Source organism: Rhinatrema bivittatum, chromosome 7 (genome assembly GCF_901001135.1).
Source record: "Rhinatrema bivittatum chromosome 7, aRhiBiv1.1, whole genome shotgun sequence".
NCBI classification, from domain to species: Eukaryota; Metazoa; Chordata; class Amphibia; order Gymnophiona; family Rhinatrematidae; genus Rhinatrema; species Rhinatrema bivittatum.
In genome coordinates this window covers 258,829,196-258,852,582 of record NC_042621.1, presented here as the reverse complement: position 1 = coordinate 258,852,582, position 23,387 = coordinate 258,829,196, and the positions used below count along the sequence as shown (strand labels likewise).

General features: G+C 46.8%; 1 protein-coding gene across 11 annotated transcripts in view; it reads right to left on the bottom strand.

The window, feature by feature from the left end:
* Positions 1–23,387, bottom strand: part of LOC115095855 (stress-induced-phosphoprotein 1-like) — a 157,658-nt gene that overhangs the window by 50,934 nt on the left and 83,337 nt on the right. For 8 of the 11 annotated variants that reach the window (XR_003857891.1, XM_029610116.1, XM_029610115.1 and 5 more), the window contains 3 exons: positions 14,020–14,103; positions 7,609–7,665; positions 4,825–4,953 (listed from right to left, as the gene is read on the bottom strand). Coding sequence is in view for 10 of the 11 variants with exons in the window: in XM_029610116.1 (XP_029465976.1) it covers positions 4,825–4,953; positions 7,609–7,665; positions 14,020–14,103 (270 nt within the window). In the remaining variant the exon portion in view is untranslated. The remainder of the gene's footprint in view (positions 1–4,824; positions 4,954–7,608; positions 7,666–14,019; positions 14,104–23,387) is intronic. The other 3 variants (XM_029610120.1, XM_029610123.1, XM_029610114.1) reach the window with 2 other exon arrangements.

Sequence of the window (23,387 nt, the reverse complement as noted above, 5' to 3'; positions counted from 1 at the left end):
AGTCTCAGATGGCTTCGACCTCTGTACCTCACCTTTCTTTCTGCTCTCCCCGCTAGCCTTGGGAAGATGGCTACCGCCGTGTTTGCATACCGCTCTCTCCGGTGTCCCCAGAACGGCAATGGCAAGGCTATCCGCCATGTTTCTCCTGAGGGCTTCCTAGGGTGCGCACGCCACCCACATCATGGCGGGAACCTCGGGGGCGTCCCCCTTGAGTGACATCACGCCATCCGGGTATTTATCCTGCCCTTCGTTTGCTAACAATTCAAGTTAGCAAGGATTGGATACACCTCCGGTCTAAGCTACTCTGCCGCTGGAAGCGCTCTCTGCCCTTCGGGGTATTTCATCTAACCTGGGTACCCGCTCCTCGGGGGCCCTTTGCTTTCTTTCAGGTGCCTATCTGGGATACCAGGTACTCGCTCAAGGGCCTGCTCTCCCTGCCCTAGTGCCTGTAATCCAACTACTTCTGCCTGCTATACAGCTACCAACTTAGTGAGTAATCTAACCTTTATCAGTCTGTCTCATCTACAGCTCAGCACTGGGAACCTGCAACCGGAATTCCCTATACTACCGGGTGCTGCTAACATCTACCATTGTGAGATGGGTCTCCTCTGCCAAGAGTCCCTGGACTGCTACTACTGGATCACCTCACTACTGCCACCTCTGGTGGTATCATCCAGCTGTATAATAAAAGACAAATCTCTGTGTTTGCATGTCTCAAGTCTAGCCTACTACTGTGGTTCCTCATGGGGCTCCTCCCCGTGGGAGTGGCCATCACCGCAGTACGCAAGAATCCACTCCAACACCTCAAAACCATAACACTGATGCAGTACCGGACTCCAAAATGGGCTTGGAGGGCAATTTGGCGGGACATTCAAAAGGTTTAATCAGTAACCCTGATGGACAATGGAAAGAACCCACTGGTCTGAGGTTATACAGGGCCACTGGTTTGCAAAGAACCGTAGCCTTCCTCCGATCGGTGGGTCCATCACTGCCATTACAGGGGACCAGGCTATGCTCCCTACGACCCAGTCAAAACCTTGTCCCAGGAGTTGACTGAGGCACTGGCTAGGTCTTTGGAGATCTTTGCTGCCTGGGACAGCCTCAAGAGCTCTGATGTTGTGAACAGGAGCAGGATGATGGAGGATAGTACGTCTTCAGGCGAAAAAAAGGCTTCTTCTGCCCAAACCTCACAGACCCCCAGCCATGCCATTCTATGGATGCTGATTCCTGTTGCAGAGACCCTTGAAAACATAATAGGTTGTGCGGACCTCGTGTTTTCCTCACTCCAGGCCTTTATGCACCAATGAAATGAGGTGGTCCTGCTGCTGTTGAGGCAGCTGCTTGGCCACCTCCTCCCGTGAGTAATGGCTCATGCAGAGGTGGTAAAAAGCTATGTTGGCAATGAGCATAGCTCCCTGAAAAACCTTCCTCCCAAGAGCGTCCATCGCTCTATGATCCTTTTCTGGAGGTGCCGAAGAATGGGTCCAAGAACGCTTTGGCTCTTGAGAGCAGATTTGATCACCACTGATTGGTGGAGCAGCTGAAGCTTGTCAGCCTTCTAGATGAGATAAACCACATTGACCTTATTTTCACGGGATGCACTGTGAGGGAGTATTCCCAAATCCTCAACAGCAAATCTTTAAGGTTGTGCACTGGGACTGCCATGACCTCTTTAGGAGGCTCCACAAACTGAAGGATTTCCAGCATTTTGTGCCAGGCATCCTCTTCAGTTAACAACTGAAAGCCTGTGAAGGTAAGGTCCTCAGGCTGGGATCTCCTTTGCTCCTCCGGAGAAGAGTCTGAAGGGAGACCATCAGAAGCGTAATCAGAGACCTCCGATGAGTCATCCCCCCAGGGATCATAAGGCTCCTCATCCTCCGTGTCATGGACCGGGGATGGGGCCCTGGGTGCTTGGCCTTCATTTAGGGGTGCAGGCACCGATGGCAAGGATGGGGGGGCCCACAGTCTTTGATGACTGAGCCTACCTAGGGGGAGCTTCCTCAGAGAAGGAACCGGCCATGACCATTGTATCGACAGAGGGAGGATCCAGTACTCGCCAGGCATTGAGGCTGTCCCGGGAACAGACGCCAGTCCTCCACTTCAATGAGCTCATGTAGACTCCAGCAGTGGCTCCAAGGATGGGGCTGGCGCCTTTGGTGCTGCGGGACGACACTCGTATCACTCGCATGTCTTGCTGCGGGACGACACTCGCATCACTCGCATGTCTCTCAAGTTCCTCCTCAAACATTACTGATGCCAAAACAGACAGAGGGAGGACGTGTAACTAGATCCTCTTCAGAACCAACAAGAGGATCCGTGGCTGGCACTGGGATTGATGGAGTCCGTGGCACAACTCTGGCTTTGGTGGAGGACTGGCTATCCTCACCATAAGAACATAAGAAATTGCCATGCTGGGTCAGACCAAGGGTCCATCAAGCCCAGCATCCTGTTTCCAACAGAGGCCAAAACCAGGCCACAAGAACCTGGCAATTACCCAAACACTAAGAAGATCCCATGCTATTGATGCAATTAATAGCAGTGGCTATTCCCTAAGTAAAATTGATTAATAGCCATTAATGGACTTCTCCTCCAAGAACTTATCCAAACCTTTTTTGAACCCAGCTACACTAACTGCACTAACCACATCCTCTGGCAACAAATTCCAGAACTTTATTGTGCTTTGAGTGAAAAACAGTTTTCTCCGATTAGTCTTAAATGTGCTACTTGCTAACTTCATGGAATGCCCCCTAGTCCTTCTATTATTCGAAAGTGAAAATAACCGAGTCACATCTACTCGTTCAAGACCTCTCATGATCTTAAAGACCTCTATCATATCCCCCCTCAGCCGTCTCTTCTCCAAGCTGAACAGCCCTAACCCTCTTCAGCCTTTCCTCATAGGGAAGCTGTTCCATCCCCTTTATCATTTTGGTTGCCCTTCTTTGTACCTTCTCCATCGCAATTATATCTTTTTTGAGATGCGGCGACCAGAATTGTACACAGTATTCAAGGTGTGGTCTCACCATGGAGCGATATAGAGGCATTATGACATTTTCCATTCTATTAACCATTCCCTTCTTAATAATTCCTAACATTCTATTTGCTTTTTTGACTGCTGCAGCACACTGAGCTGACAATTTTAAAGTATTATCCACTATGATGCCTAGATCTTTTTCCTGGGTGGTAGCTCCTAATATGGAACCAAACATCGTGTAACTACTGCAATGGTTATTTTCCCTATATGCAACACCTTGCACTTGTCCACATTAAATTTCATCTGCCATTTGGATGCCCAATCTTCAAGTCTTGCAAGGTCCTCCTGTAATGTATCACAGTCTGCTTGTGATTTAACTACTCTGAATAATTTTGAGTCAAATTTGATAACCTCACTCATCGTATTCCTTTCCAGATCATTTATATATATATTGAAAAGCACTGGTCCAAGTACAGATCCCTGAGGCACTCTACTGTTTACCCTTTTCCACTGAGAAAATTTACCATTTAATCCTACTCTCTGTTTCCTGTCTTTTAACCAGCTTGTAAATTCACGAAAGGACATCGCCTCCTATCCCACGACTTTTTAGTTTTCGTAGAAGCCTCTCATGAGGGACTTTGTCAAATGCCTTCTGAAAATCCAAATACACTACATCTACTGGTTCACCTTTATCCACATGTTTATTAACCCCTTCAAAAAAATGAAGATTTGTTAGGCAAGACTTCCCTTGGGTAAATCCATGTTGACTATGTTCCATTAAATCATGTCTTTCTATATGCTCTACGATTTTGATCTTGAGAATAGTTTCCACTATTTTTCCCGGCACTGAAGTCAGGCTCACTGGTCTATAGTTACCACAGGGCTGCTTTGAGGGTATCACAGCTCAGCCTTCTCTACCCCGAAGAGGTGCTCCATCTTGTCGAGTTGAGTCATCTGGGCACACCTCTGGCAACCCTGGATGTCATGTAATGCCCCCAGGCAGAGGACACATTCATCATGGGGTTCCATGAAGTACATTGTCCTCAGGCACTGAGGGCATCTCTTAAATCCGGACGAGTCCATGATGGACGAAAGAAAAGGGATGCTAAATCAAACTCAATGGCGATGATCGTAGATGACAGTCGGGCACCAACCACACCACTGCCCTGGGGGATTGTCACGAAAGGAAACTTACCAGCAAAACATTGAAAACCCTAAGATGCTAAAGGGACCCAGTGCCAATTACTGCCAAGAAATCCAAAAAGAACCATTAAAAAAAATTTTCCAAAGAGGCTAAAGTGTAGGCCAAATCCACGAGGCTCACTAACCACGACGCTGCGGCTCCGTGGAAAAAAAAAAAAATGAAAAGGGACCCCACATGGACGTATGGTATAGGGCATGATCAATGTGGCTAAGTCAAAGTTCTAGAAACTTTGACATAAGTTTTCTGTGTCAGGGCTCCATCTGATGATGTCACCCATTTGTGAGGACTACCATCCTGCTTGTCCTCTGAGAATGGCTGAAATCTATACCAAAGGAGCAAAGAAAGGAGGGAGCATTTTGAGGAAACAAAGGAAGAGGTATAGAGAGAAAGAGGGCTAAGACATGACATGAATGTAAAGGAGATACAGTTGGAATGAAGAATGTGAATTTTCATCTGCTTTTTTGTATTCAAGGCCTGCTTATATTTTTTTGGATGCCTAAATTTGAAACATTGTGAGTACTTATTTAAAATTATTGTATTCCACTTAACTCGAACTTATTGTCCTAAGCGGATAACATAAAAACAAATATCCAGATTCAGCCTCTCCCATGGGAAATTTTCCCCTCTGCTACTAAAGTTCACCTCCTACCTCGTGAATCCTCCTCTCATTCTCTTTGTTTTCTCGACAATTTTTGTCCAGCTTGGTTCTTGATTTTGGTTTAATGTGACTGGCAGCATTGGCAAAAAATGCACTAGTGACATCCCACTCTGGATCCTGCTGCAGACAGTGACGGGACGAGCCCACAGACCGGAAGAGAAACATAACTCCGATTATTTATATGTACAAACAAAAACACTTTCCAGCACCTGCTGATCGCTGCTCAACTTTAAAATGGCCAAACTCTAGAGCTCCAGACAGAAATCAGATCCCAGGCCAGTCATGTCCTCAGGCTGACACTTAAGTTTAGAGGACAAGGGATAATTGGCTCTCTCAATGAAACCCTCCGTCGATGGGACTAACATTCCGCGCATTCTTCCCATGGTCTTTGTCTTGATGTCTGAACATTGCCCCTTTCACTATCAGCACCCAGAGCATCACAAACCAGAGTCCACAGAAAATGAGTCTCCTTAATATTTAGTATTAAATGTGAAGTCTTATATCACAAAGATCAGGATTTCTCTTATTTAGTCTGACCCAGCTGTTTCCTCTTGCTCCTTTGTACTTCTGGCTTGATTGGAACTGTCCTCCCCTAAAAAACATACCTAGTATGGTCACTGCAGTGACATTCCTGCACACCTCCCCCCCCCCCCCCGCCCCGGGCTCTGAATACTGTCTCTGCAGCATCCCCAGCTAATTCCGGGACCTGAAGATCCAAGCTTGGAGACTGACGCAGGAACCTTCTTCACAGCAGTGAATAGTGCTACTACTGAGCCATCACATCAGTCTTGGATGTCTCAGTCTTTAGGCAGAGACCCAGCGCATTCTCCCAACTCATTTTGCCTGGTTGCAAAAATTACTACAATCAGGATAGCTTAAAAAAGACTAAGACAGGCCAACATAAAAAGTACTACTTCATCAGGTAAAAAGACTTAGAGGCTGATAATGAGCTGGCTGTCTGGGGATATTCAGCCCAAATAAATTGTCCGGCTAGCTTCAGGCCTACAATCAGGCCAACAAGAGCTACCTGGGTAACTATAGCAGGCTAGCTCTAAATATCAGTGCCGATCACACAAAGTTGCACCACAGTCAAGCTGAAATACCTCCTCAAGTGCTATATCTTTTTGTCCAGCTAAACTTTGTCTAGGCAGAAATTTACTGGGACAAAATTAAGCCATTCAAGCAGGGGCTGGGGGCAGGGGCGTGCCAACTGAAAACATCAGGATTTATCCAAAAGTTAGCCAGACAAACCCACTGAATATCAACCCTTATGTAATTGAGTCATTTAGGCAATTATCTGACAATGAATTAAGCATGATCCTTGATTGGAGCTGACCTACATCATAAAAATAAATATTCTACCCATTCCAACAGAAACAAGGTCATTTTATATATTGGAAGGCTGGTGTAGCCATACAAACAATTCCATTATGAATAATGGACAGTAAGTATCCAGACATAACTTCATGTCATAAGTATCGGGCTGAGTCAGTCCTGTTTTTATACCTTGCTGCATCTATGGACGTTGGGGGATCCAGTTTCCTACAAAGCAGAATTACAAGTCATAGCTGATATGGGGCACAACCCAGGACCAGCCCAGTTAGGGCACATTAAGTATCACTTAAATGCACTCACTGGCAAAGAAGTCAGGCCATACAAGAGATCAAATCAGGATTGCCATCTGATCCAGTTCTGGTTTTGCCTGTATCATCTGTGGACTTCAAGTTCTCATTTCTCTAAGAAAGGCAGAACCAGAACTGGTTCACTCTCTCAATGTCATCCTGGCTCAGGTCGTAACCCTGGTTCCAGCATTTTAAAAAATTCCAAAAATTATTGAGAAGCAAAAAAAAGGGCAGCTGTTTTGGAGAAGTTTCCCCAACAGACATTTTGCGGTTTGGCTTTCGGATCTCTTCTTCTCTTTAAACCTCCAGCTGTTCACTCTGCCTGTTGCAGCATTTGCTGGAGGTAGAAGCCCGGCTGAGTTCTCGCTTCAGATTCAGATAGGTCGCAGTCTTATTTACTATCCATGCACTTCACCCTGACACAGGCAAGGATGCAGAAATCATGCCCATTTTACTGAATTCACTCAGGGGAAAAAAAAAAAAAAAAAGATCTTACATGAACCTGTTGGATTTTGGTTATGCTATCTTGGAGGCGATGTAAGCTCTCACCCACCTTTCTTCAGTAGGCAAGTCCAGCATTCACCACTTGCTTTTCTACCTACAGGCGAATTTCCTGTCTCTGAATATATCTTACATGCTTCAGTTGTTATAGATTATTACTCCAGGAACTGGCCAGGATTTTGGTCAAAGCTTTATTTTATATATAAAATGAGTTGGGGTTAATTTTTTTTTTTTTTTAAACAAATATATATATATATATATATATATATATATAAACAAGGTGTTCTCAGTTCCCTGTTTGGAAATTCTACCGCAGGAGAACCATTTGAGGAGAGGTTTGTTTTTCTTTTATAGGGGGGAGGGAGCCTCAAATGGCTTCCCTTGTTCTAACTTCCAGCTGATTTATCCAATATTTCCAATGTTGGTGAAGTCATGCCTCAGCCCAGCCTCTGGGGAATGGTACAGCATAGGCCCATGTCTGCTTCTTCAATAAAGTGGGAATGCTTTAAAACACAGACACTCCCGCGTGGCATGATACTTCTGTCGGGGCATACAATAAAATTACTGATGTGATACCGTCCAGTAAGAGGCTGGACACAGATTTTCAAACAAAACCCAGTCTCATGGCAGAGAGAACCCTAACAGTTGCTACCTGTTCATTCTCCACATGAGTTTTTATTTTCTCCAGTTTCCTTCGTTCTCTTTGTCTCTAAAAGACAAAAGAAAAAAATGGAAGAGATAACATTTCTGTCTCAGGCCTAAGGTGACTAGAGCAGAAAGTTCTAGAAGCCTACAACTTCCCTTCCAAGCATCCCCTGATCTTTCACTGCCCAGGCAACTGTAGTTCTCTCTTATTCAACGCCCCCTCATCACACAGCACTCCGAATAAGTCGTTATGGAAACATTTGGAGACCAGTGGTTTAGGAGCCTTTTCTGGACTCAGAATAACCACAGACTATAATGTAACAATCTGGTGGCTTCCCAGAGCTTTATATCTGCAAACACAAAAGGAAAATTAGTTCTTACCTGTTAATTTTCATTCCTGTAGTACCAAGGATCAGTCCAGACTGCTGGGTTATGCCTCCCTTCCAGCAGATGGAGTCAGAGAAAAGCTGAATAGCACCCACCATATAACCTGGTGTGCCACCTGCGCTCCCTCAGTATAATCAATATCAAAGCAGAATGAATAGCTGTCAATAACACCATTTTATTGTAATTCAACAACCAATGACTAGACCAAGACAAACTTAAATGTCTTGAAGTAAACTTATATGAACGTCTTAAATAACACCAAACATGTCGCATAGATGCATAGACTGTGAAATAATCTGCCAAGAGAATACAAACTGCTGTACGGACTCTCCTGCCAATGCGCAGGCATCTGGACTGATCCTTGGTACTACAGGAACGAAAATTAACAGGTAAGAACTAATTTTCCTTTCCCTGTACGTACCAGGATCAGTCCAGACTGCTGGGCTGTACCCAAGCTGCCCTAAAAGGGGTGGGGCCTGGAGAGTCCGGCGCGAGCACACTGCTGCCGAAGGAATCCACCTTTGGATCCCGGACATCCAACCGGTAATGTCTAGCAAACGTGTGCAATGATTTCCAAGTAGCTGCCCGGCAAATCTCTTGGTGCGAAACATATTGGCTTTCTGCCCATGACGCTGCTTGTGACCTAAGAGAATGCGCTTTAAGGCCCTCTGGTACTGGGCACCCGTGACCTATGTAAGCAGAAGCAATAGCGTCTTTCAACCAGCGGGCAATAGTAGTCTTAGAAGCTTTAGACCCTTTCTTAGGTCCGCTCCACAACACAAAAAGATGATCCGACAATCTGAAGGGATTGGTAACCTTTAGGTACTGTAAAAGGACTCAATGGACATCCAACCGCCTCAGATCCTTATCCTCGACAGAGAATGCGGACAACTAGATAGACTGGTTGACATGAAATGCTGAGACTACATTCGGAAGGAATGAGGGTACTGTCCGAATAGACATTCCCAAATCAGAAATACACAGAAAAGGCTCCCTACATGACAAGGCTTGGAGCTCTGAAACTCGTCTAGCCGAACAGATAGCCACGAGAAACACCGTCTTAAGCGTTAAATCCTTCAACGTGGCCCGCTTCAAAGGCTCAAAGGGAGACCCGCAAAGGCTACGGAGAACCAAATTTAAACTCCATGATGGACAGATCGCGCGTACTGGAGGCTTCAAGTGTTTGGCCCCTTTCAAGAATCTTGCCACATCTGGGTGAGCGGCAATAGAAGCACCCTCAACCTTACCCTGAAAACAGCCCAAGGTTGCTACCTGAACTCGGAGTGAACTGTACGCCAAGCCCTTCCGTAATCTGTCCTGTAGAAAGGCAAGAATGTGACCAATAGTAGCTTGCCGTGGGGGCAAAGTCAACCTACGGCACCAAGAATCAAACACTTTCCATACTCGAATGTAGGCGATATATGTAGAAGTTTTTCTTGCCCATAAGAGGGTGGAGATAACCGCCTCCGAGTAACCTTTCTTTCTTAATTGTCTCCTCTCATAAGCCAAGCCGCTAGACAGAAGCGGTCTGCCTGATCGAAAAATACTGGACCCTGATGTAGTAGGTTCGGCAGGTGACCAAAGCGCAAGGGACGTCCACCGCTAGGTTGACCAGATCCGCGAACCACGGTCTTCGCGGCCACTGCAGAGCCACTAGAATCACCAGTCCTTGGTGAGATTCTATGCGGTGTAATACTTTTCCTACCAACGGACAAGGAGGAAACACAGAGGAGAATGTGGGACGGTCAAGGAAGTACCAGGGCATCCACCCCTTCTGATCCATGATCCCTTCTGCGACTGAAGAAACAAAACACCTTGGCGTTCAGACAAGTCGCCATGAAGTCTAGGCGGGGGGTCCCCCACCGGCTCGAGATCAGCTGCATCACTTCCTCTGTTAGTGCCCATTCCCTGGGATCCAGTCGCTGACAACTGAGGAAGTCCGCCTGAATGTTGTCGACCCTGGTTATGTGAGACGCAGCAATGCGGGCAAGATTGCGTTCCACCCAGACCATTAACATGTCCGCTTTGTCGGCCACGGGGCGACTTTGCCTCCCTGACGATTTATGTAGGCCACGGTGGTCGCATTGTCGGACAGAATCCGTACTGCCCGGTGATGGATCAAGGGTAGAAATTCCTGCAGCGCCAGACAAACTGCTCTGGTCTCCAGGCGATTGATGGACCACTTGGTCTGTGACTGTGTCCAAAGACCTTGCGCTGACCTTGACTGACAAACTGCCCCCCAAACTGAAAGGCTGGCATCGGTCGTCAATTATCCATTGAGGATTCTCCAGGTCCACCCCTCGAAGTAAGTGATCCAGAATTAGCCACCAATTCAGACTGGACCTAGCCGGTTCCAGGAAGGGCAATGGAAGCTGAAACTCTTCAGACTTGGGGTCCCAACACGACAGGAGTGCCCTCTGCAAAGGTCTCATGTGCACAAAAGCCAAAGGAACCAATTCCAGCATAGATGCCATAAAACCAAGAACCTGTAAATAGTCCCTCACTACGGGTGAGGGAAGAGACAACAGGCGTCGTACCTGAGACATCAACTTGTCCATCCGCACCAGAGGGAGTGAAACCTTGCCGACAGCGGTATCAAAGCGGGCTCCTAAAAACTCCAACACCTGGGAAGGAACCAATTGGCTCTTGGCACAATTGACCACCCAGCCCAAGGACCGTAGTCAACGCAATACCAAACGAACCGCTTCCCTGCAAAGAATCTCCGACTTTGCTCGTATAAGCCAATCGTCCAGGTAGGGATGTACCAATATCCCTTCCCGTCGAAGGCTCGCTGCCACTACCACCATTACCTTGGTGAACACGCGGGGAGCTGTCACTAGCCCGAATGGCAGGGCGCAAAACTGATAATGCTGACCCATGATCATGAACCTCAGAAACCTCTGATGGAGTGGTTGGATTCCTATGTGGAGGTAGGCCTCCGTCAGATCCAAAAAAGCCAAAAATTTGCCTTTGTGGACAGCTGCAATGACCGATCTCAACGCCTCCATGCGAAACCACGGTACTCTCAATACTCTGTTGACCTGTTTGAGGTCCAATATTGGCCAGAAGGAGCCCTCCTTCTTGGGTACTACGAAATAGATGGAGTAGCGACCAGTCCGGCATTTGGCTCCGGGAACCGAGACAATGGCCCCGAGAGACTTCAACTGGAACAACGTTTGGAGGACAACTTGTTGCTTTTGCAGGGGTCCGCAGGGTGATTGTAGGAAGAGATCCCGCAGGGGCTGAGCAAAATTCAAAGCGTAACCGTGATTTATAATATCTAGGACCCACTGGTCCGAGGTAATCTTGACCCATTCCTCTCGAAAACACGACAGTCGACCCCTGATCCGTGGAACCGAGGAATGGGCCAGCGCCCCTTCACTGGGGAGATTTATTGTTGTGGGCAAAAGCATGGGTGGCTGCAGTACGCTGCAGCTGTCTGCCACGAAAGGAATACGTCCATGATTGTGCTTGGTTAGCTGATTGTCGAGGGTTATAGGAAGAGGAAACCCTACCAGTCTGGAAACGGCCCCTGTAGGCACCGGGTGAGCGGCCCAACCTGGGTTTGTCCTCCAGGAGCTTGTAAACCTTGTTGTCTCCCAAGGCTTTTATAAGCTGTTCGCGTTCATCTCCAAATAATAATTTCCCTCTAAAAGGAAAGGAACCCAGCTGAGACTTGGACGAGGCATCCGCCAACCAGTTACGTAGCCATAGAAGTCGCCTGGCAGACACCGCCGAAATATAGTGTGTGCCGAAGTACGAAGAAGATCATACAATGCATCTGCTGTATAGGCTACAGCCGATTCCAGGAGATTCGCCTGCTCGACTTCCCCTGGGGGAAGGTCCTGGGCCGTGAGCATCTGTTGAACCCAACAGAGGGTGGCCCTTTGCATAAGGCTACTACATACTGAGGCTCGTACCCCCTAAGGCAGACACTTCAAAAATCCGTTTAAGTAACACTTCCAGTTTCCTATCCTGGAGGTCCTTGAGTGCTGTGCCTCCCGTTGCAGGAATAGTAGTATGCTTTGCTATGGCTGTGACCGCCAAATCTACATTGGGGACCTTCAGGAGATCGAGCGAATCATTGAGAAGTGGGTAAAGCTTCTCCATAGCCCTGCTAACCCTCAAGGAGGCCTCAGGTGTCTCCCATTCCTGGGTCACAAGCTGGAAAAGCTTTGGATGGAACGGGAAAGTTTGGGGTGGAGCCCGAAGACCCGCCAAAACCGAATCCCCTGGGGAGTTATCCGAGACCTCTTGTGGGATAGGGATCTCCAGTTCCTGGAGTACATGGGAGATTAAGGGGTCCAGTTCCTCTCTGTGGAACAAGCGGAGTACCTGCGGATCATCCCCCTCCACCGGGGTGGCATTATCTACCCCATCACCCCCTGCCTGGGTGGAGGGATCCAGAAGATCCGGATCCGCCATAATAAGGGGGTCCGCCAACCCCACTCCCAGATTCTGTCGTGTAGTGCAGGATTCAGGTCTCCCCTGATCCTTGGAAGCTCTAAAGAACTTAGCCTGGCTAGGAGGCTGGAATTCCCCATCAGCCTCAGCTTCCAGATATGCCTTGTGTAAAAGAAGAACAAACTGCGAAGAAAAGGGATGCCGTCGCTTTAAGGGCTCCCCCGACAGCATAGGCAGAAGCGGAGCCGATGCATCCTGCAAGCCGCGCGGTCGTTGAGGCTGAGGGCTGGCGGGGACAGAGGGGCGAGATCCTCTCCCTCCTCTGACAAATCTGCATCCCTGTCAGCTGCAGGCAAGATGGCCGCCGCTCCCACGCTGATCGGGAGCGAGGCAGGCCTCTGCCTGACTGTCGACCGCGCAGGCCCGGCAAGGCCACCCCCTGAGCCGAATTTGACCTGCACGAAGGCCCCTCGCCCCCGGGTAGACATCAGGAGCAGAGGCCTTCGCGGGAGAGCCGGATCCCCGGCTCTCCACAAGCTGCACAAGCACTGCCATGCGGCATCGAGAGAAGTGCAGCAGCTGGGTGAAACTCCACCCCCTCCGGAGGCCCGGGAGACTGAGCAGGCAAGGGCTGACAAGAGGAATTAATGAAAGGTAAAAAAAAGTCTTGAAATTAAATTAATTTGTTTTACTTGACTATTTATTTATTTATTTATGTAAGTCGGCCTGTAATGGACAGCCAGGCCATAAATAGCAAAATTAAAACATTTCAGATCTGTCCAAGGAGGGGGAGAGTGACCGGCCCACCGATAAGGTTTTCCCCCTCTGCTCACTGGGCCAGTAACTCAATTCTCCGGGAAATTAGTTGGAGGGCAATGCCCTGCCGTGTCTGCCAGAATAGAGCTGCTGCTTCACTGTAAATTCAAAAAATCCTTTCCCCCTTTTTTTTTTTTTTTTTTAAGTTTGATTTACTCAAAGGTTGTCTGAAAGAGAGAAATCAAACCTGATGGGAACAATTCCCAGGAAATTTAGAGAGAACCAGGACCGCACGTTATGCCTCTCAATCTGCTGCAGTCAGAGAAATACGGAGGGATCGCAGGTGGCACACCAGGTTATATGGTGGGTGCTTTTCAGCTTTTCTCTGACTCCATCTGCTAGAAGGGAGGCATAACCCAGCAGACTGGACTGATCCTGGTACGTACAGGGAACAGCTGTTTACTCTTCTGTATTTCTTGACTTTTATTTCCTAATCAAGTGTGCTCAACGGGCCTCCATTTAGGACTCAAATGCAAGTCATCTCGACCCACTAATGCATCTAAACCCCTAATTTTGGAAGCACTGTCCTGACCATTCTGCTTCTGTAAAATCTATAACTGTAGTGTTTGTGGCCCTGAGACCTGAAGGCTCTATTGAAGTTAAAAGTCTTACCAATCTCCTGCAAATCCTGTCACAATATCCAGAAGCCTGTTTACACTACTATTAATCAAACTCAACCTGTTTATCATTCTCCTTTTCCTGGGCACAGGGATGCAGAGTCACCACACAGCCGCATTTCATAACACGCACACACACATTATATTAACAAGAGCAATCAAAAAAAGGCCACTGCATTAGAAAAGCCTCAAACCTTTTTCTTCGCTCTCCGTTTCTCTGCTTTTTGTTTGGCTCGATCATCCTCAGAGAAAGTGTCTTCGGAGGACATCCCCTCATCCTGAAAATGAGCAGGATTAGTAGTGAAAATTGTGAAACATTTAACAGTGTTCAACCCCCCCCCCCCCCCCCCCCCCCCCCCACAAGTTAATATCAGACTATGTGAACAGAGATTTGGGAAAACCCCATCAGTTGTTGAAATTTTACCAGGTTATTGGGCCAGTAGATATGAGAGTTTAAAATGCTGGCAGCCCTGAACCCCTTCTCTCCCCGCTATTCATCCATACAGCACTGCCCACCTCTGGAAGCCGAAGGCACAGCAGTGCAAGCATTTGCACCTTCGGCCTTTAGACCACTTCTTCATGGCCAATACAGTAGTGCTGACCAGCAGGGCCAGCAGCAGCAGCCAAAAAAATGTATAGACTTGACATTGTGAGGTAAATTTTAAGGCCATTTATCTGAGTAAAACAGCTGGTCTGAAAATTGTGTCCCCTTCCCCCGCCCCAGTGCAGGTAACTCTTAGCTGTTTAGGTTGATGGGAGAAAGAAAGAAGCAGCGTGCGTACATGACAGCGTTACTTGTACCCTTGTTATTTTCTCCCTCTCGGCCACCTGCACAAAGGAGTGGGTGCCGAGTATGCAGTCGCTTTTTATTTATAACTCAAGTTTCATCGAGTCACACAGAATAGAGAGCAGAACGATTGAGTACACAACTGAACCGACCAATTCAACCGTTCTGCACGCAATCGCTTTTAATGCACAAGCGTTTCGCTTATCTTTGAAGAGAAGCGGCCTGCGTTTCTCTAGGAAACTGAAAATAAAGTATGCACGCTAAACGTACCCGCATACTTAGGGACCTTCGTTTTCAGTTTTCATTTTATTTCACCTGGGAATTTCAATGTTAGAATCCCAAAAAAGAAACCCTGTGTGTTACAACAGTCATTTTTCCACTGACTTTTTTTTTTTTTTTTGCTATAACCGCATAGGCTATTTGAAAATTAACCCTGAAAGGACATTAACGGCTACTAGGCGCCCATAAATTTCAAAATTAGGAAAGAATTGATTCCACAGACAAAACAATAAAACCAACTGAGAGAAATAAAGGCAAAGGAACTCGTGAGAACTAAAAAGTCAGGAGAGACATACGGGCTGCAGGCATTTTTATTTTTCTCTCTTATGTATCTTAACATCAACAGCATGAAGTAAGGTTTTTAAGGCTTCCTCCGACCTCGGCAACAAAACCCATACTTACTTTTTTTCCATCCACAAAGAGCAGAACCAGCAGACAGAGAAAACAAACACCGAAGTATGCTTTAATAAAAATCACTCCTGTATCTTTATCAGCCAAAGGCCGGATCAGTAGACCCCGGGAGCTGGCCAGGATTCCTGGTCCTTGGAGCACTATGCAGCGAGGCAGTGCCTGAGAAACCAGAGGGCAGCGAAGGCATGGGGGACCTTCTCTCTAAAGAGACATCTGCTGGCCAGGTAAGGGTAATGGTGGAAGAGGAGAACTGCACACCTGCAGAAGACAGACAACTGGCTGCGACGAATGTGACAACAGTGAACTCGCCCACTGCTACAGAGCAGTTCAAACTGAAGCACACAGAGCAGATACCAAGCCCATAAAGCCATTCTATTTAGTTACTGTTTAAATAAAGTAAAAATCTAGGCAGTGGGAAGTTTAGCAGTCACCAACTTTACTTAAGGGGGCATTATCCTATTATGCCTCCTCATTTGGACAGTTTCAACCAAAAAACTAATTGTGCCCTACCATTTGACCTGGTTGTGGGAGGGAACTCATGTTGCACCTCCCCACATCCTTTTGGATTCATCTGGGATGACTGCCTGAATTCCCTTCACAGAGTAATAAAATACTATAAACAGGAGCGGGCAACTTTGATCCTTGAACGCCACAAGCCAGCTGGGTTTTCAAACCATGCACACCGGATATTCATGAAATGCACTTGCATGCACTGCCTCCACTGCATGTAAAGACATCTCCTGCATATTCGTTGCGGATATCCTGAAAACCTGGCCGGCTTGCAGCACTCGAGCAGCGGAGTTGCCTCCTCCAGCACTATAATAATGTGTTACATGAACACGTACATCCAAGACAGATCAGCTTTCTTCAGAATTCATGGCAAATTACTGAATCCTAATCTAATCTCTCTGGGTAATGAAATGATGGCGCAGCACAAGTGTTTAATTTGTAAGCAGTAGCGCCAATCATCAAGCTATCAATCTTAGCTACGGACCATTTGCACAACTTACAAATGTTATTGTGCAGCCAGTTCTGATCAAAAGGAACAAAAAGCTAGGTGGACTGTTTATGGGCTTTTCTCCACTCCAGATAGAAGGCTAAACTGTGCCGAGCTCGTTTGCTTTGGTGTGAATGTTGCCAAGGAACGAATATTGACAGGACGATGGACTGCTTAAGATGGAAGTCCAACACCTCCTTAGGCAGGAACTTAAGGTGTGTGTGCAAAACCACCCTATCATGAAAAAACTTAATATAAGGTGGATAAGTCACCAAGGCCTGGAGCTTGCTGACCCTGCATACTGAAGTGACCGCCACCAAAAACAAGACCTTCCAGGTTAGAAACTTCAGGCAGGTCACAGGAGCACAGTGGCTCAAAATAAAAGCTTTCATCAGCTGAGCCAATACCACATTGAGGTCCCAGAACACAGTGGGAGACCTTAGGAGAGGCTTCAATTGAAGCAGCCCCTGTATGAAATATACAACTATAGGTTGTACAGAGATGGGCTTACTCTCTATACCACGATGATATGCATCAATTCCACTTAGATGAACTCTAATGGAGTTGGTTTTGAGACCAGCTTCGAAGAGATGTAGAAGATAGTCCAGCAGTTTTGGTGTAGAACAGGAGAAAAGGCCTAGGGCCTTTAGTTCACATCACAAGGAAAATCTTCTCCACTTTAGTCCATAAGACTTTTTGGTGGAAGGCTTTCTGGAAGCCATGAGGAGACGAGAAACTTCATCAGAGAAATGGAAGGGCTGTAGAATCAATTTCTCAACATCGAAGCTGTGAGCGACAGGGCCTGAATGCTGGGATGTCACAACCTGCCCTGATCCTGGATGATGAGATCTGGTGAAGTCCTCATTCTGATCGGTTTTCAGATGGATGATCAGAATGATCAGAAGACCTCCAGGTCCTAGAAGGGACCGGCTAGGGGTACATCAATACAGAGGAAGAAGGCTCCATTCCAGCAACGAACCTGTAAGAGACTGAGCCCTGGAGGCTTCCCCACGATGGGGGATTAACCATTAAGCTAAAACCAGAAGACTCATCAAGGCCTATTTTGCCCCCCATGGGGGGTGGGTGGGACAGATTCTTGGCTCTCTTGCCCTGATATCTACATTCAGTGCGGTATGACCAGGAGCGCAGTGTTAGGCCAGGCATGCCATTGCACTGCAACCACAGGGCAGGACATAGTACGCCACAAGGGGGACACACACACTAGAAGGCAATTAAAACCCTAGTGCCCTTTACTTTAGAAAGCACACACCTAGCACTCGAGAAGTGGCACTCCATCCCGCCAATGGCGGGTGATGTGCATAACTGTGCAGTGCACATGGACAGATTGCCACGCCACAGCAAGGAGTTAGTTGCTGTACCCCCAATAGCAGACAAATTGCATGATGGTGTCCTCACTAGGATAACCAATGGTGTAAGGTGTAGGAGTACGCCCACATCTAGACTCTACGAAGGTGACAATGCCTCTCCGGCACAGACAGTGACAATGTCATTCGACAACACTTGATGGTGTCCTTGGTGCCAAAGGCCTAACGGTACAGATGGGGTTCATTGTGCCAAAAGTGCCGATGGCCTGGGGGCATCTATGGTGATCATGGTGTCAGAAGGTTTCGATGGCCTCAGGCACTGGTAACATCCCTAGTGCCCAAAGGTGGAGGCTCCATGGTAGGGAGGCTCTGCGATGATCAAATAGTCGATGGTGGTGGCATCTCTTGGCCAACCTGGGGCTCCCCAAGATGTCGACCAAGGTCGTTCGATAGCATCCATTGATAGCAGAAACACTAGCCATGGCAGGTACAGCACTCACAACACTTAAGGTGCCCGATGATGTCAATGACCCACGGTGATGTCAAGCTACCTGGTGACACCAGCGGTACCCGACGGCTTCTGCGCCCTTGGTGCTGGACAGTTCCCCAGTGTGCTTGAGTCCTTGTGGACACTGTGAAGAGCCTCTACGGCACCTATGGTGCTCAGTATCACCCCTAAAGCCGCTTGAAAACAACAGCGCTCGATGGGGCCCTTCAACCCCAGGCAAACTTGAGGAGGATGAGCTCTCCTCCTCATGGAAACAATCCCAGTCCTTGATCCAACGGGATCAGGCCTCTGTGAATGTCCATTGGTTGGTGGCTGCAACATGGAGTGCCTATCAGGCGAGTTCGCAGGCTTAGCAGCCTACATGGACAACACACGGATTGCCAATAGAAAGTCCTACCAGCAACGACAGAGGATAACACACAGACAGATGAAGGAGAGGGCACAAAAATTCAACTGCAGATTTTTATTAGGAAAGAATATAGACTCTGTCAGGCTGTACAGGGCCACCATGCGGCCAATTCAGAGTCTGAGAAAGAGGAACATTTAAGAAAAAAAAAAACTAAAAAGAAAAAAACAAACAAACAGGAAACAGAAATGTTCTGTCAGAAAAAAACAGCTGCAGCTCCAGAAAAAGTACAGCAGAAGCTGTGAGGAAGAGAGTAAAGCTGAATACCACAACCACACAGCTCCACGGAAAAAGACTGAGGGGGTCTGCCTAGGTGGCAAGGTTACATCTACAGTTGCACATGCTCACTAGAGCATGTTGAAAACTAATCTTTGAGATGAAAGTTCTGTGCCAGGCTCCAACCAATGCTGTCACTCATGTGAGAGGATTGCCATCCTGCTTGTCCTCAGAGAAACAAAAGTTATTGCCTTCCTGCTTCTGCTCCACCCTCTGTGCATTGCAGCTGTCCAGCAATTCCTACATAGGGGGTGATGATCTCATCTAGGGTCTCTTCATCCTCTCTCGCCCCCACCCCTGCCACAATCCATGTTTTATGAGCACTTAACTTACATACAAATTAATACAGGATATCTCCCCTAAAAAAAAAAAAATAAAACCCACATTTCACATCTATCTGCAGAATACGTCATTCAAATGGAATGCCATAAAAGACATTTTAGTGAGTCCATTACACAAATGCATTTGATTATTTTTCCATTCTGCTTATCTTAGTCCTTGTTGCTATGCAAAGAACAATAAGCACCCTGAATTCCAAGTCTGAACTTCACCGGGATTCGCTGTGACCTATCTAGTACCCATAGAACTACATTTTGCTTGAAATACTCATTTAATGCCACAGCATAACTACAGCTTAGCAGCAAAGCAAGAGGCTAATAAATACTACCGGAAAACATCAGTCCGAGTACTGAAGAATGGGTCCCAAATATCTAACAATGTTTAAAGCTTCCTCTCCCTGCTCTCTCTTTAGGTGAAAAATCAGACATTATCACAATGCTTTGTAATACTCTATAAAATACTGATATTGCTGGAATCCCTGCTTGTGGCAGGTCAATGGCTTGACTCGAGGAGCCCAGGAGGGCCAAGGCTGTGGGAAGCCTCTTCTGACAGAGAAAGAACAACCAGCTCCATAGAGTGAAAGCCCAGTTCAGCTTTAAGGAAACTGTTTAAGGCTTCAGATATATGGACAAATTGCTGTACACAGAGTTCAGTTTCAACATATCTCTGCTGCAACAGCATCACAGCTCAAGTCCTGAGCCATCCTGGTCGATGATATTTCATGATATTTTATAACAAAGAAATTAAGTGAACCACGAGATTTCTAAGAAATACACAAGGTTGAAGCTCTAAAACCAGTCTGCTGTTGTATGTCAACAGTGCACATTTCTAAATGTGCTTCTTGTTTCCTTGTGCTACTTGTTTTCAAGGCTATGTTGATAAGCCATGGTGTCAATGCTGCCTGCCCTGGCCCTGCACTGTCTGAGGTCTCCTGCATCGATTTTCAGCTGCCTACCAGCCTTGCTCTCTGCTCCAGGTGCCACTGTGTGTATGTGCAAATGCGCTGCAATGCGCACCTTAGTTTGAGGTTGTGGGAGTGGAGTATGGTGGCACGTAGGGTTTATAGATGAGGTGAGAGCATGCATTTGTTTAGGGGGATTGTGTGGAAGAACTGGGGTAAATGTGTGGGTGGGAATTTATGTGCACTGTTGGAGTCTGTATTTTTAGATGAGTCCATTTTTCTCTCTTCTCATTCTCTCTTTTTCTTCATCTCCCTTCTCCAGCTCTGGCTTTGGACTATCCATTTTCTCAATCTTCCCACAGCCTCCTCTCTGCGCTTTAAGCCATTTTTCTCCCATACTCTTCCCCTCCTCATTCATTCTCCTCCTCCCTCTCTTTACTCTTCCACTGTATTGGTGGTTTGTTTTTGGGGAGAGGTACAATGTATGGGGGGTGTATGTAAGTGGGTGTGCAGGGTTGTGGAATGTGACTGGATAGTCTTGTAGGTACAGTGAGTTGCTCTGTGGGCTGGTGCGGGAATGGGGATGTTTGTTGTATGTTTCATGCATGGGAGGATGCAGAGGTTGGGGTAAATGAGAGGATATGTTTTAGTGATGCGTGTGGTGAAGTGGGTGCAGGGTTTGTATGAGTGGGAGTCTGTGTGAGTGGTGTCACTAGAAAAAGGGGTGCTGACAGGGTGTGTGGGGGAGTGAATGTTGTGACTGGGTTTGCGGTGGTGTGAGCAGCTGTGGGTGTTGTCTGTTGAATGGGGTGTGTGAACATACGTTTTGTGGTGGTGTAGTTGTGGGTGGATGGTGGTGGTATCACTGATGTGAAGGGGTGAGTGTTGCAACTAAGATTTGTGGTTTGGTTAGTAGGGTGAGGGTGGAAGTGTAGGGTGTGCATGTGGTATATGTGAACATGTGTTTTTGTGGTGTGGATGATTATGTGATGTTGTGAGGGAGTAAGTAGATATACTGGGGGGAAGGAGGCAGGGAAAATGTAACAGGATTCCCAGTGGTGTGCATGGTGGAGGTGGCTATGGTTAGGGTGTGTGGATGGGGGAAAGCAGGTTTGTTGGGGGGAGGAGTGAGTGATGTGACTGGAATAGAGAACTCTGTATTCTTGCTAAGAGGAATGTTCTACCTTAATAGGGGAAACTGAAAATGTAGTATTAATATGGGTTTTAGCTCACTCATGTGGCACTGATATGATGAGCTACCAGACCATATAAACCCTTGCCACCATCTTAGTTTACGAATCTTTTAGTTGAACCTCCCCGTAGCAGCATAATGCTTTGTTGTTTCAGTCTAGTTTATTTTTCTACAGAAGGACCCTTGTGTCTCTGGACTGAAACCTGGGTGAAGCAAAGACGACAGAGCGCCTTTCCCTATTTTTGTCATGTTTTTTGAAAAACCTTGATTAGTTTGTGGGTAAAACTACACGGTCATTAAAGATTCAATTATGTCTAAACATAAAAGTTGTTTGAAAGACAAAGGATTGATGCACCTATGGACGAACAATGTTTGACCTATCAAAATCTTTAAACAAATCTTCGATGCTGTGTGATCGATGTCATTTACTGGTTCCCTGACAGCAACATGTTCTCTGTCTCCAACCAGACTGAACGCAGCCATTGAGTGGAGTCAGTTGTTATGATACTGACTTCTAAAGAATCTGATTTTATGTTTTAATTAAAAAAAAATAAACTGCTGACTGGTCTTTCTTCTAAGTGGGCTGAGATTTATAAGCCTTTGTGATGGAGTGTACAGACAACTCCCTCATTCTACCTTAGGGAGCCTGGTTCAAGTTTTTAACCCGGTCCTCCTTAAGGCAGAATGCCTCAAGGGATTCTGGGTGAAGATGATATATATATTGGAATCTATTTGAAAAGAAAATTGGTTCTTACCTGCTAATTTTCGTTCCAGTAGTACTAAGGATCAGTCCAGAGAAGTAGGTTGTGTATCCTTACCAGCAGATGGAGTCAGAGAACCAAAACTTTGGGCACTGCCATATATACTAGAGTGCCACCTGCAGTCCCTCAGTATTGTCCTGTACCCAAGCCCATGAGAACAGAACGAAGAAGAGAGATGTAGCTTAAACAACCCTGACTATCTTGTCGCTCGAGACAAAAACCAAACGAAAACAACTGCGAACAACTGCTCCATCAAACCATACTTCAAAAAGGAGCTTCGTGAGAAAGTATAGGCAAACGCTAGCCAACACAGTCTTTTGGAATCTGAAGGAAGGGGTGGGCCTCTGGACTGATCCTTAGTACTACTGGAACGAAAATTAGCAGGTAAGAACCAATTTTCTTTTCCCAGTACGTACAGGATCAGTCCAGAGAAGTAGGATGTACCCAAGCCACCCTACACTGGGCGGGAACCCGAAAGACCCGCATGCAGAACACTCTCACCGAAGGACGATTCATCAGTCGCCTTAACGTTCAATCGATAATGCTTAGTGAAAGTGTGAATAGAAGACCACACTGCCGCTCTCTACAGATCTCCTGAGGCGACAGGAGTTGACACTCTGCCCAGGAAGTAGCCTGGGACCTAGTGGAATGTGCTCTAAAACCCGCAGGAATCAGCCAGCCATGGGCAATGTACGCCGAGCAAACTGCTTCCTTGAGCCAACGAGATATGGTCGCCTTAGAAGCTTTATCCCCTTTCTTTGGGCCCCCAAAGAGAATGAACAAGTGATCAGAACGTCAGAAGTCATTGGTAATCGCAAGATAACGCAATAAGGCACGTTGTACATCCAAAAGATGAAGGTCCCTGTCCTGGGCAAAATCCCTGGACCAATGTGGAAATCCTGGAAGTTCCAACGTCTGGGTTACATGAAAGGTCGAAACCAACTTAGGAACAAAGGACGGAACCGTGCGCAAAGTCACAAAGATCGTCTTGGATCCGCAGAAAAGGGTCTCGACACGACAACGCCTGCAATTTGGAAATCAGACGAGCCGAGCAAATGGCCACCAGAATACCATTTTCAAAGTCAGATCCTTCAGAGAAGACCTGCGGAGAGGCTCTAACAGTGCGCCACAGAGCACCCGCAGATCCAAATTAAAGCTCCACTCCGGGCACACCAAACAGACGGGCGGACTAAATGCTTGACCCCCTTAGGTACCAACATTCCACAAGTGGAACATTTTTTCATATACTTTTAATTACTTGCAAATTTTTTATACCATATTTGGGTCTAGTTAACTAAGATATGTAAAAAGGGGCATCAGGAAATAATTGCTTCAATGAGCAGGATCTAAAAGGTTAAGAAAACGCGCAATATCTGGGTG